Source organism: Lepisma saccharinum, chromosome 1 (assembly GCF_977018435.1).
Source record: "Lepisma saccharinum chromosome 1, izLepSacc3.1, whole genome shotgun sequence".
Taxonomy (NCBI): Eukaryota; Metazoa; Arthropoda; class Insecta; order Zygentoma; family Lepismatidae; genus Lepisma; species Lepisma saccharinum.
The window spans coordinates 138893169-138906318 of NC_139229.1; the positions used below are offsets into that span (position 1 = coordinate 138893169).

The following is a 13150-nucleotide window of genomic DNA, read 5'->3' on the forward strand; positions in this document are numbered from 1 at the left end:
GCATACCTGCAATGGCAGCGGACTAAGGGATATTATAAATATTAGGTCTAGTCCAGACTTGCCTTACTGTGCATAAAGTGGAATTAAAATGCACACTCAATTCCACAATAAAACCTCTTTCACTACTAATCAGCTAAGAATGCACAAAAACAAAATGTACTCTTCATCTTCACTCACCTCAGGTTGGTTTAAATATTGCAACAACACCAGCAGTGCTGGTAAATCGGTATTATCATACGTTATGACACAACTAGTTGTACATAAGAGAGACGCAGTAGCCTCACTACCTAATCCCATAATAAACCCATTACTGTGTCCCATATCTTCCATCAAATACATTCTGTCAGACACCACTTCCAACCTAGAGAGAGAGAAAAAAGAGGAGAATAAATTACACTTGTAACAATTAAGGTTTGGTTTAATGATTTTCTTTTTTATTATTAGAGCTGAGCCAATAGACTTTCCCCATGGCACAGTGGTAGCATTGTCACCTTGTAATCAAGGTCCTGGGTTCGATTCCCAGTGGAAGCATATAGTGGTTCAGATCTCAGTTTAAACTGTAGGTCCAGTATCGATTAGCCTCAGTGGATTTAAAACTTCAAATCGATCAAGAGCTGAGCCAATACTGATGCCAGTGGTTTGAATTTTGGAATGTATCAGTTGGAATTTAAATCATAATAATCACAGATTTTATGCCATTTTTTTCTTTTGCAAAAAAAAAAAAAAAAAAAAAAAAAAGTCAGTTGTGACCATTATGTGAAGCTGATTGTTTTTAAGGGACCGATATCAGATGTATTTAAAAATCATTTATTTATCATATATCAGGAATCATCTCCATATTTAAATCCTCTACACATTGTTCCGAAACAAGGTGGTTTATGAAGACCAATAGTCTATTTTGGAAATCTAAATAAGCATGTCATAAGTTCTCAAGTTAGAGTTGAACCAATTCATTGAATGTTACAATCGTTTTTGGGATCAAGTCATTTCCCTTCTATTGATTTATCGTGTGGCTATTTCCAAATTCAATTAACTCCAGAATCATATCTATACAGGGTGATTCAAACGAAAACCACAGACACCTCCCATGAAATAGAGACGAAAGTGCCCCTTCAACTTTGTAATTATGCGATCATTACTGGATATTTTTTTATGTTATAAATTGTGTATATCTATGTATTCATGTACGTTTGGGTTCTTGGCCGTTGGGGAGCGGTAAGTTTCCAGTAACGGTTTAGGTCATTAGTGGGGCCTATAAATAGGAAGGGCAGGGGAGCAGTCGGCCTCAGATGTTTTTCTCTGAGGGGAGAGGCTGGGCGAGCTTTCTTTCCTTACCATGTGAACTAATGGGGATGTTAACTTTCTTTTAATACACAGACTTGCTCTTTTCACATTATTCCAATAGTTTATTTCGTGTGGGAAACCAGGTACACAACACACATACCTTCAGCCACCTTTTTTGGTACTGAGGGTTATATATTTTTTTTTACTCGTGGAGCCAGTGGCTACGCAAGTCTACACACTCTCTTCGGGAAAGGGGGGACAGGGTACACCGGAATGTAATTTTGTGAATAACTGCCAAGAATTAACTTCTGTAAATATAATATGAATAATTATAGCTTAACGCCCATTTCCTTTTAGATATATATAGGTTTTATAAATATCTAAAAGGAAATGGGCGTTAAGCTATAATTTGAAGAAGTACGTGTCTATTGCCTAAACTAGCATCCACAGAACTTCAGGTACTGCAAGTTTTGAACCTCGGGACAAGGATTAAAAAATGTATGGTTGTGTATATTGTGTATGCTGCTGAGAATCAGCTTAAAAGCACAAAATATACCGCTACATACTGGGAGCTCAGTCAGGGATATTTTTTTGTGAGAAGTACTGAAGGCATATGTTATTGCGAAGTGGAAAGAAAGTAACAGAAGACAAAATGGCAATTGAAATAGACAGGGCAAGTTGCTAGCAATGCAAACTTGGAAGGAAGGCCTGAGGAAGATATTGTTGGGGAACTTGAGAGGCTTTCTCTAAACCTTACGCAAGGAACTTCGGCAAGGATGGGCGAGGAGAAAATGAGCAAAATCTTGGACAAAAGAAACATTTGCATTTTATCAGGAAATCATGGAAATTGGAGATACTTTTCTCTTAGATAGAATCTTGCCGCTTTCATTGAAGGAAATCGCTGCAGATTGGTTCAGATTTTCGAGACCATTCGGCACTTTGAGGGAATTTGAGAAGGCGTTTTTGGAAGAATTCTTTAGTGTCGATTATGATTCGGAAATAGCAAGGATCATTCAGAACAATTACCAGTCACCAGACCAGTCTCTTCTTGCATTTATTCGACACACCAGGAAGCTTTTTGCAATGAAGGAGAAACGGGGGACAGAAGACGAGATTATCCAGCATATTTTGAAATTTTCCCATACTAAATTCAGAACACACCTGTACAACAGAACATTCGCAACAATCAAAGATTTGGAAACCCATTCTATGGACATTCAAAAGAGATTGTATTCAGTTCTCTACTATTGCCCGGAACTGAGGGACAACAGTTCACCGCATCTGTCTGCCGTGCCAACTTCAGGACAATTAGCAGCCGCGGGGGCAACAAACCCCTACAGCAGCGTCAGGGTGAGGACAGAAGTATCAATGAGCGCCATAAATCCTGGACTGGTCAACCGACTAAGCTTTTCCGGGAATCTTGGGACCCCGTCGAGAGCAGAAGAACCAACAAAGAGAAGGGGGATCCGTTGTTTTCAGTGTGGCGGTCCTGACCACAAAGCAGGCATGTGTACTGATCCAAAAAACTAGTTAGGCCCGAACAGAGCGACACCGCCATCATAGCAGGCGCTGCAGGGAAGAAAAACAAAGGGGGGAGTAGGAAGATACGCAACTGCAGGAATTTCACTTCTGGCAACAAAGAGCCGTTAGTCCCCTGTAAAATCAATGGAAATGACTTCTTCCTATTCGTAGACACAGGAGCCTCTGTGAGTACTGTAAATTTGAGATCGCAAAATAACTGGAAAAACAAGGAAATAAGATTAACAATAAACGTATTAATATTTAAACGTATTAATATTTCTTTGGCAGTAGGCTCTGTACAAGTTTGAGATCGCAAAAGAACTGGAAAAACAAGGAAATAAGATTAACAATAAACGTATTAATATTTATTTGGCAGTAGGCTCTGTACAATCATGTGGGGAAATGTATCTTACTGTACATTTGAATGGGATGAAACTTAGGCATAAATTCGTCGTTTTGCGCGATTGTTTCAAGGGATTCATCGCAGGTCGTGGGTTCATAAGGCAAGCCAGATTATCTCTACACTTGAAAGAGGGAGGCTACAGCTTTGCAGACAGTGACGTCATCTATTTGTTTTCTGCGGAGAAGAGGGAAGCAGGGAAGAGTCTTCCGATTCTGCAGGGGGTAATGTCGACTGTGGAGGCTGAAGCTGGGGCAACCGCGACGATGGGAAAAAGTGAAACATCTGATGCAACAACCGCGATGATGGGATATTGCCAAACACGTCCCGAAATAGGAGAAATGATTGAGCGTGCAGAATGTTCACCAGAAGTAAAAAAGAAATTAGCAGATAGTTTAAAGATCTACAGTAACGTCTTTTCTGAAAAACCTGGTGTTACACACATCTAACAGCACAAAATAGAACTAACCGATAGGACACCATTCTATTCTAAGCTTCGTATTTTGACTCCAGAAAAGCAGGAAATAATGGATAACTGTATCAATGATCGGTTAGCTGGGGGTTTTATTGAGCCCTGCAAATCTAATTACATTAATTCACCGTTGTTAATCAAGAAAGGGGATAAAAACAAGGTGATTCTGGATCCTCGAAAGACAAACGCAGTAACAAAGAAATCTAGGAATGAAGTACCAGATATGTTTGAATCTTTGAGTATATTAGGCAAGGCTAGATATTTCTGTAAATTAGATTTGGTAAACGCTTTTGGCCAGCTTTTATTGGAAGAAAACTCATGCCAATACACGGGTTTCAACACTTCACGTGGAATCTTTCGCTCTTTGAAATGTCCCTATGGATTGAGCATGATTCCTAACACACTGGCGAAAATGATGAATATTGTCCTTGGAGAGCTGCAGGGTGTCTCATGCATTGCATTTTACGATGACATTTTGGTTAATAGAGAAACTGAGGAAGAATTGTTGCTCGCACTGAAAGAGGTTTTGGAGAGAATGCACGAGGCGAACTTAACACTATCACCATCGAAATCTCAACTTTTCACTTCAGAAGTGGATTACCTGGGTTTCAGAATTTCTCAAAAGCAATTACCCATCCAAGATTGAGTATTTGGACCAGATAAGGGCTCCGAAGAATGTGAAGCAACTCCAGAGCATCTAAGGATTCTTCGGATTTCTGAAAGGTCACATTACCCACATGTCAGAGTTGACGAGTCCTCTCACTGACATGTTACGCAAGGGAGTTCGTTTTCGGTGGACGGATGTTCACGAAGAGTGCCTGACCAAACTGAAGGAAGCTGTAAAGAATAACGTTTTTCTGTACATTCCCGTACTGAATGAGCTGTTTGACATCTACAGCGATGCGAGCGATAACTGGGCCGGTTTCTTACTAGGACAAAGGAACCAAGGAGGGAAACTGCATGTTGTATCCTTTGGAAGTAAAAAGTTCTCACAGGCCCAGAAGAACTACAACACAACGCACAAAGAATTCCTCGCTTTGCTCCTTGCAGTCGAGACTTTCGACAAGTACATCTGCCACTCTCCAGCAGTGGAAGTTTTTACGGACCACAGTGCATTGATTAATATCTTCAGTACTGAAAACAAGAGCGCAAAGATGTCAAGATGGACCGCTCGTTTCTCACGCTACCCTCTGCTCATCAAATATGTGAAAGGAGAGCTAAATCCGGTAGACTTTCTATCGAGAAATGAAGTATGCAACACTCATCCATCTGAGTACGACGGGTTGCCCACAGCGCAGGAAATATTCCCCCTGGAAGATGAAAATGATGAAGGTTACGTAAAATTCGAGATGGAAGACGGAGTTGTAATCGATTCATCAGATATTGCACAGAAACCAGTTGCTGACCTCAGTGCTTTGTGCACTATACAAAGCGCGAAGCAAATAAAGAAGAAACGATGAGAAAATTTGCTTCGGGGGATCAAACTACCCAAGGTTCGTCTATCTAAAAGTGAAAAGATGCAGGGCTTTTCATTGTTGCCTTACTCCGTGGCTGAGGGGAATGAAGACCATGAACCAGTGGATCCGAACAGGCTTCTGGACACCACTTCAATCATTTCCGAGCAAATGAAAGATACATTTCTTGAAGACATAGCGAAGGCTGTTAGAAACGAGGAGGTGGAAGGAACGAAGAAATCTTCGTATTTCAACGATGATGGAATCCTTAGGAGAAATTTGCCTGCAGAAAAGTACAAAGAGAAAGGAACGGGGAAAATATGGGCACCTGCATATCTATGTTCGCAAATTCTCGTGTCGTTGCATGATAATGCATTCGTTTGTCATCCTGGGAGATTGAAAACGTTAGCGAAGGTTAGGGAACAATACACTTGGATAGGCCTAACTAAAGACGTTATCCAGTATTGTAAGTCGTGCCATGCTGCCTATTAAAAGATGACAGGAATAAGAAGCAAGATTTCATGTCAAGTAAGGAGGAAACAAAATTCAGGATGGAAGACGCCAAGAAGAAGGCTTGTGATAGGAAACGCCGCAAATGTAAGTTTCAGGTGGGGGATAAAGCTTGGCTTAAGGAAAATCCTATTTCTGATAAGGCCCGCAGATTAACTTCGGCAAATACTTTCAAAATGAAACACAGGGAGGACGGAAGAATATTGAGACCCAACAGTGACCAGTTAAAGCCATATTCTTCACCACCTGACTTTGCAAGGAAAGTAGCCGAATCCAATTCAGCAAAGAGAGCGCACGTAAATTCGGCAGGAGGAGCAAGACGAAGATATATCCCAGATGCGTTACAAGCTGAGAAACAGATTCTAGTCTAATTTCAAAGGGGGATTTTTTGTAAATATTGTACATAGGGATTTATCTATCTTTTCTTTATTCTATCTTTCACTTATTTTCTCTATCCCATACCTCATACAGAACTCATACAAAAGTGTCGTTCCGCAGTCAATTTCATCGTGAAAGTAACGCAAAGTTAGTGTGTATTCTTTTACAGTATAATTTCGTCGAGAAGTCTCAGTTCAGTGGCAAGTGAATGCAGTTCTAGCGCCGGGCATAGCAGTGACATCTTTGGATGTAAAGCCAGATCGATCCATTCATTTGGAAACCGGTCGAAGCGGTGACTTCCAATCTCGGCAGGAGCGCAGAGCAGTGGTGTTGCCGGGAGTCGAACCAGCAGCCTTGATGACTTGGATGGATTTCCAGGAGATTGTCTCTCATTGGTCCAGGAGGAAGGATGGAAGAGATGCTGAGTGGGTAAGAATTGACGTGGGTTAACCAGCTCCAGTGCTGAGGGAAGAACGCGGATCTCGAAGTACACTTGTGTACAAAATTAGAGTGAACATTGATTGTCAGTGTCGTGTGATGTAATGAAAGTGTGTTTGTAGTGAACAGAAACTGCGGACAAGTGCTTTGTGTATATTATTATTATTTTTCTAGGTTACAGAACTGTGATTTTTCTCTCTTCAGGAAGGGGGGACTATGTAATGATGCGATCATTACTGGATATTTTTTTATGTTATAAATTGTGTATGTCTATGTATTCCTGTACGTTTGGGTTCTTGGCCTTTGGGAAGCGGTAAGTTTCCAGTAACGGTTTAGGTCATTAGTGGGGCCTATAAATAGGAAGGACAGGGGAGCAGTCGGCCTCAGATGTTTGGCAGAGAGAGGCTGGGCAAGCTTTCTTTCCTTACTATGTGAACTAACGGGGATGTTAACTTTCTTTTAATACACAGACTTGCTCTTTTCACATTATTCCAATAGTTTATTTCGTGTGGGAAACCAGGTACACAACACACATACCTTCAGCCACCTATTTTGGTACTGAGGGTTATATTTTCTTTTTACTCATGGAGCCAGTGGCTACGCAAGTCTACACACTCTCTTCGGGAAGGGGTAACAGGGTACACCGGAATGTAATTTTTTGAATATCTGCCAAAAATTATCTTCTGTAAATATAATATGAATAAACCTATATATATCTAAAAGGAAAGGGGCGTTAAGCTATAATTTGAAGAAGTACGTGTCTATTGCCTAAACTAGCATGCACAGAACTTCAGGTACTGCAAGTTTTGAATCTCGGGACAAGGATTCAAAACTGTATGGTTGTGTATATTGTGTATGTAGCTGAGAATCAGCTTAAAAGCACAAAATATACCGCTACAACTTTGCCGAGAGATGCCTCCCTGAGGAGCTAGACAACGTCGAAAACGTGTGAAAATAAACTTCACACCGCTGTACAGCCAGTAGCAGTGAAGATAGAAATGCGGAACAAAAGAAGTCAAAAGGAACACCAAAGTCGCCCATCCAAAAAACACCAGGCGGCAGCTGCGCAATGCATGCGCATGGGGTTCCACAAAGGAAATAGGAGTGTCCAGCAAGACAAGTGTAGGGAAAGGTTAGAGATCGACAACGGTAGGGACAAAAGAAGCAATGAAGCATGAAGTAACAATTGCACAGCGGGAAACAAACACCATGACTGAAGCAGTGCAGTCAAGAAAAGTAGTGCGGGGTTGCAGAACCACTGGAGGATCTGACGTAGGACGAAGAAACACACCGAGAATGCAAGCAAAGTGGTCCGTGACACTGGACAGCCAACAGACGCGTACATGGTTCGGGGCAGAAATGGCGGTGCAGTGCATGGGGACTCCCCAAACACAGTGGGGAGACACCGCAGCAAGAACAAAGCATGGTGCAACAAAAGAGAAAGAGGACCAGATGGGGGAATGTTACCTGCCAAGGAGACAACAAATGCAGGACGAGGGATTCCCCGTAGCAGCACCGAAGGGATGTCACACAGAGGTCGTGCGCTAGCAGGACAAACACAGGAACTACGGGCACAGGAGGTTATTGCCAATGAAAGGTGCACGTACAGATAGGACCACGTACCCCGTACAGACGGTTGTTACAAACAGCGTGATGGGGCCCAATCAGCCTCTTAGAAATGAAGCCGGAGGCACATCGCTGGCTGGGAGTGGGCCAAAGGCTGCTGGAGAGTCGTACGGACCACACCACTCCGAACGGTGGACGAGGTCAGAAAGTGTCCACCCCGATCACCAGATCCACCATCCCCAGACCTGATGCAGCTGCTTGCTTCTGAGCCCAACCCCAGCCGAACAACTCAAATTCATTTTCGGCCACAGCCTTCCACTCTGAAACGAACCGTGGCCTCACACCAGCGCAGCTGCACACTGCCTCGTGGGTATGAGACTGGGCCGAGCAAGGCTGGACAGAAACTGCGTGGGACAGCCATGGAATGAAGCTACATGGGGGTATGCACGTATGTACAACTGCTGGGTCACCCCACATTGGTGTACACAAACCCCACACTTGCTCCCAGTCGGCTCGAGCAAGACTGACAAAGTACATGTGAGTGAATGGTGCAAGAATGAAGGACGTTCCACGATGACAAGCCCCCAGAGTACACGGGAACGTCAGCTGATTGTAGCACAGTATTGTGCGGACGTGTGGGTTGCAGGCATCTGTTCTGCATACACAGTGCCAGATTGGAAGTGCAGCGTCAGGGAGCGTGTCAGTGAAAGAGCCGGTGCGTTATGGTGGTGGTGTGCTTGATGTACGACAGTTGAGTACGTTGTTTCAAAGCCGTTGTGACCAGTGTGTGTGCATGTGCCACCTGTGCACTGGAATACAGTATTCCATAATTGGCACTGTCCTCACCGTACCATGGAACGCTACACATTTGTAGAACTGAGGGACATTCATTTTATCTACGGCCTTGCAGATGGCAATGGTCGAGCAGCTGCACGCCTGTATCGCGAACGGTATCTGGACCAGGTGACACCCCGACAGCAGGTTGTTTTCCAACGTGCACCATACCCTTGGTGAATCAGGTGTGTTACGTCCAGGGCATCATGTCTGGCACCCAAGACATGTGTGCACCGCAGCGGTAGAGAAGGACGTACTTGCTCTCGTGGATGACACACTGTCCACTAGCACACGTAGCATTATACGTGCAGTGGAAGTATCACAGTTGACAGTGTGGCATGTCCTTCATGATCTGCTGTATCCCTATCACCCACAGCGAGTCCACACGTTGCTAGCTGGGGATTACCCACGACATGTGGAATTCTGTCAACGACTGTAGCAGTTTTGTACCGACGATCCCCGTTTTGTGCGCCATGTGCTTTTCACGGACGAGGCATCATTTACCCGTGAGGGCATCTTCAATTGCCGAAACCGCCATGTGTGGGATTATGAAAATCCACATGCAGAAGTCGAGGTGCACCATCAGAGCCAGTTTGCACTGAATATCTGCTCAGGTATCATCGATGAACAGATTATCGGTCCATACCTGCTGCCACCACGTTTAAATGGCCGCCTCTATCGCATCTTTCTTGCATCAGTCCTTCCAGAGCTGCTAGAGCGCCTGCACATTTTGATGGCACAGTGCGAACCCTTTTGCACCATACCTACCCACAGCACTGGATCGGCAGAGCAGGCCCCGTCCCTTGGCCTGCCTGTTTGCCTGACCTCTCATCTACGAGACCCCGGTGCCTGACCAGGAAACATTGGTAGCGCGGATACTTGCAGCATCGGCCGAGGTATGTACCATGCCAGGGATTTTTGACACTGTTTGCCAGAATTTCCTGCAACGCTGCAATGCCTGCATTGAATGTGGTGGTCGTCAATTTGAGCAACTTTTGTAACAACGTCAGTCAGGGGTACGACTACGTACTATGTACTATTCCTATCTGTAAGTGCACCTTTGCGTGGCAATAAACCTCCTGTGTCCATACTTGCTATGTTTGTCCTGCTGGCACACGACCTCTGTGTGACATCCCCTCGGTGCTACTATGGGGAATCCCTCATCCTGAATTTGTTCTCTCCTTGGCAGATAACATTCCCCCATCTGGTCCTCTTTCTCTTTTGTTGCACCGTGCTTTGTTCTTGCTGCGGTGTCTCCCCACTGTGTTTGGGGAGTCCCCATGCACTGCACCGCCATTTCTGCCCCGAACCATGTACGCGTCTGTTGGCTGTCCAGTGTCACGGACCACTTTGCTTGCATTCTCGGTGTGTTTCTTCGTCCTACGTCAGATCCTCCAGTGGTTCTGCAACCCCGCACTACTTTTCTTGACTGCACTGCTTCAGTCATGGTGTTTGTTTCCCGCTTTGCAATTGTTACTTCATGCTTCATTGCTTCTTTTGTCCCTACCGTTGTCGATCTCCACCCTTTCCCTTCACTTGTCTTGCTGGACACTCCTATTTCCTTTGTGGAACCCCATGCACATGCGTTGCGCAGCTGCCGCCTGGTGTTTTTCAGATGGGCGACTTTGGTGTTCCTTTTGACTTCTTTTGTTCCGCATTTCTATCTTCACTGCTACTGGCTGTACAGCGGTGTGAAGTTTATTTTCACACGTTTTCGACGTTGTCTAGCTCCTCACGGAGGCATCTCTCAGCAAAGTGGAAGGGGCACTTTCGTCTATTTCATGGGAGGTATATGTGGTTTTCGTTTGTACCCTACCTTTAGAATCACCCTGTATACAGCTTTTTCATATCATGGTAGACAGTATCCATTTCGATATCTTCCCTTGGCATACGATCTGCTGTCAGTTTTTCGAGCGCATGGATTACTGCAACATCCCAGCGCATGTGCAGAATTAGGTGGTCATGTTTGGTTCATGTCACCCCAAATGGTTGGTTACTGCATTCAGTGCTTGATGTGCAGCGAGTGTAGAATGATGGCTGGTGTAATCTCTGCTCCTGACAAATGTGAGGTTAGCGGTGTGATCACTTTTCTTCAGGCCGATGGTGAAATTCATCGCAGAATGAGTGCTGTGCACGGAGAGAAGTTCATGAGTGAAGGTTGAGTGAGGGAATGATGGTGCCGGAAGTTTCGAGATGGATGAACTGATGTGCACAATGAAGGTGGCCAGGGAAGATAGTCAATCATAACAGATGACATTGTGAAATGTGTGGACAGAGTGACTCTTGAGCACCGTTGCTTCATATCGGACTTGGTCTTCTGAATTTCCGGAAATCAGGCAAACAACAATTTACGAAATTGTGACTGTAAAGCTGGATTATCACAATTTTTGTGCAATGTGGGTACCAAAGGATCTCACTGGGGACCACAAAAAGCAGGGCATGGGGTCAGCATTGCAGTTTCTGGAACGCTATCAAACAAATGGTCACGCTTTTCTGTTCAAGATTCTGACAAGTCATGAAACGTTGGTCCACTTTGAAAATTTGAATTTGAATTTGAATTTTATTTTTCTTCCGTTGACCCTTGTTTAAAAGGGCATGGAAAACGTCAAGATACATAATGAAATAATAATTAGTTAAGTACATCATAACAAAAAAGAAGAAACATTGCGTAGTACATTACATCACTACACCAAAGTAAAAATGAAAAAATACACTTCATTACACTACAATAAAAATAAAAAAACACATTATCATTGTTGCATGATTGAAATAAGAATACAATTAAAATACACCTTTTTTAGTACATTGGCCTTGTATTGTCTTGTTCCATGAATTCTCCGATACTGTAGAAACCAAAGAACAGTCGAAACAATGGATGCATACAAACTCTCCAAACAAACCCAAGAAGGTGCTATGATATTATAATCCTGTGTAAATATATTTACTATATTATTTCACTGTACACAAATATCATGTGCATGCATTATATATTAAAAAGCTGAATATTGGACACAGCGGTTTTTCTGTTTCCCTTCCCCTAGCAGTTAGTTTGGCAACAGCGCAACAACACTGACTGTGTATTGGATGAACTCATGTTCCTTCTAAAAGCGTACACCGTATAAAAACCATGGACAAAGCAGTGGAGTATAAAATAATACACAAATTCATGGACTTGTTACTTGTACAGTGAAACCCCGAATGATTTTCGGCTTAATACGTTCAGCTATCCAGGTCCTGGCAAAAGGCTATGTTAAATAATAGGATGTTCGCCTCAATCTTATGTTCACTCTAACTCTAGTTTCCCATTTTATAAGTTTTCCAAGCAGTGCCGATATCGTAAAATTTGCTAGAAAGCTGGTCTGTTGGCCACGCAACTCCTCCCACAATATAAATACAATTTTACTTATGTTTTTTGCGAGTATAATATAAGAAACAGAGGGCAGATAAAAAGAAGTTAAATAACGTTAAAAAATGGGTAAACGATAATTACATTCATATAATTAGATCTGATAAAGAAAACAAGGTAGTACTGATGAACAAAGAGATTATAAAAAGAAATTAGAAGATTGCTTCTGTAGTAATGAGAGAAATAAAGAAGGGAATTGAGACTAGTATCACGTTGTCAAGGAGTGAAAGGAGTGTTGATCGAAGGGTGCAAGAAGGGGGAAATTCCTATTGCATTCGGAATTAAATTCAATTCAATTGAAAAAAAAGAAGGCACATTATACTCACAAAAAACATAAGTAAAATTGTAATTTATATTTTTAATCTTGTGAGTAATTCCTACATAGTAAATATGAACTCCTCCCACACTTTCCTTTCTTTCGCAGATGTTTCATTCACCATGCAACATTGAACTTCCAGATATTAAGCTTTTCATGTGAGAGTAAGGAGGGAAGAAGCATGGTTCTATGTGTGAGGGGGGAAGGGAGCACACAACTTCCATTTGTCCTACCTCTCTTGATGGACAGGAAAGGGAAAATGGGGACTTCTTGCAATGGCTGATCCTTCTCCCTCAGCATCAAATAACAAGCATACTGTTGCCAAACCGATTCTTGCTAAGTGCTACTTCTAAAATGCATATTTAAGGATTTTTAACTAAAAATGCATATTTCATATGCAGGTGCATATTTCTACGAAAATAATTTGATGTTGTGCATATTTTTGTACCCACAACCAACGCCGAGCATACACTGTATTTATTTTTCTTCTCCTCGCTTCTCTTCTCTTTTCTTTATCTTTTTCTGTCTTTCTTCTTTCAACAACTTCAAACAAGCATCAAAATTGTAGAAT

General features: G+C 42.8%; 1 protein-coding gene across 1 annotated transcript in view; it reads right to left on the reverse strand.

Moving 5' to 3' along the window:
- The window catches only part of LOC145986010 (uncharacterized protein C05D11.1-like), a 158912-nt gene that overhangs the window by 37616 nt on the left and 108146 nt on the right, over positions 1–13150 (reverse strand). The window contains exon 9 of the mRNA XM_083120184.1: positions 178–361. Coding sequence (XP_082976310.1) covers positions 178–361 — 184 coding nt within the window. The remainder of the gene's footprint in view (positions 1–177; positions 362–13150) is intronic.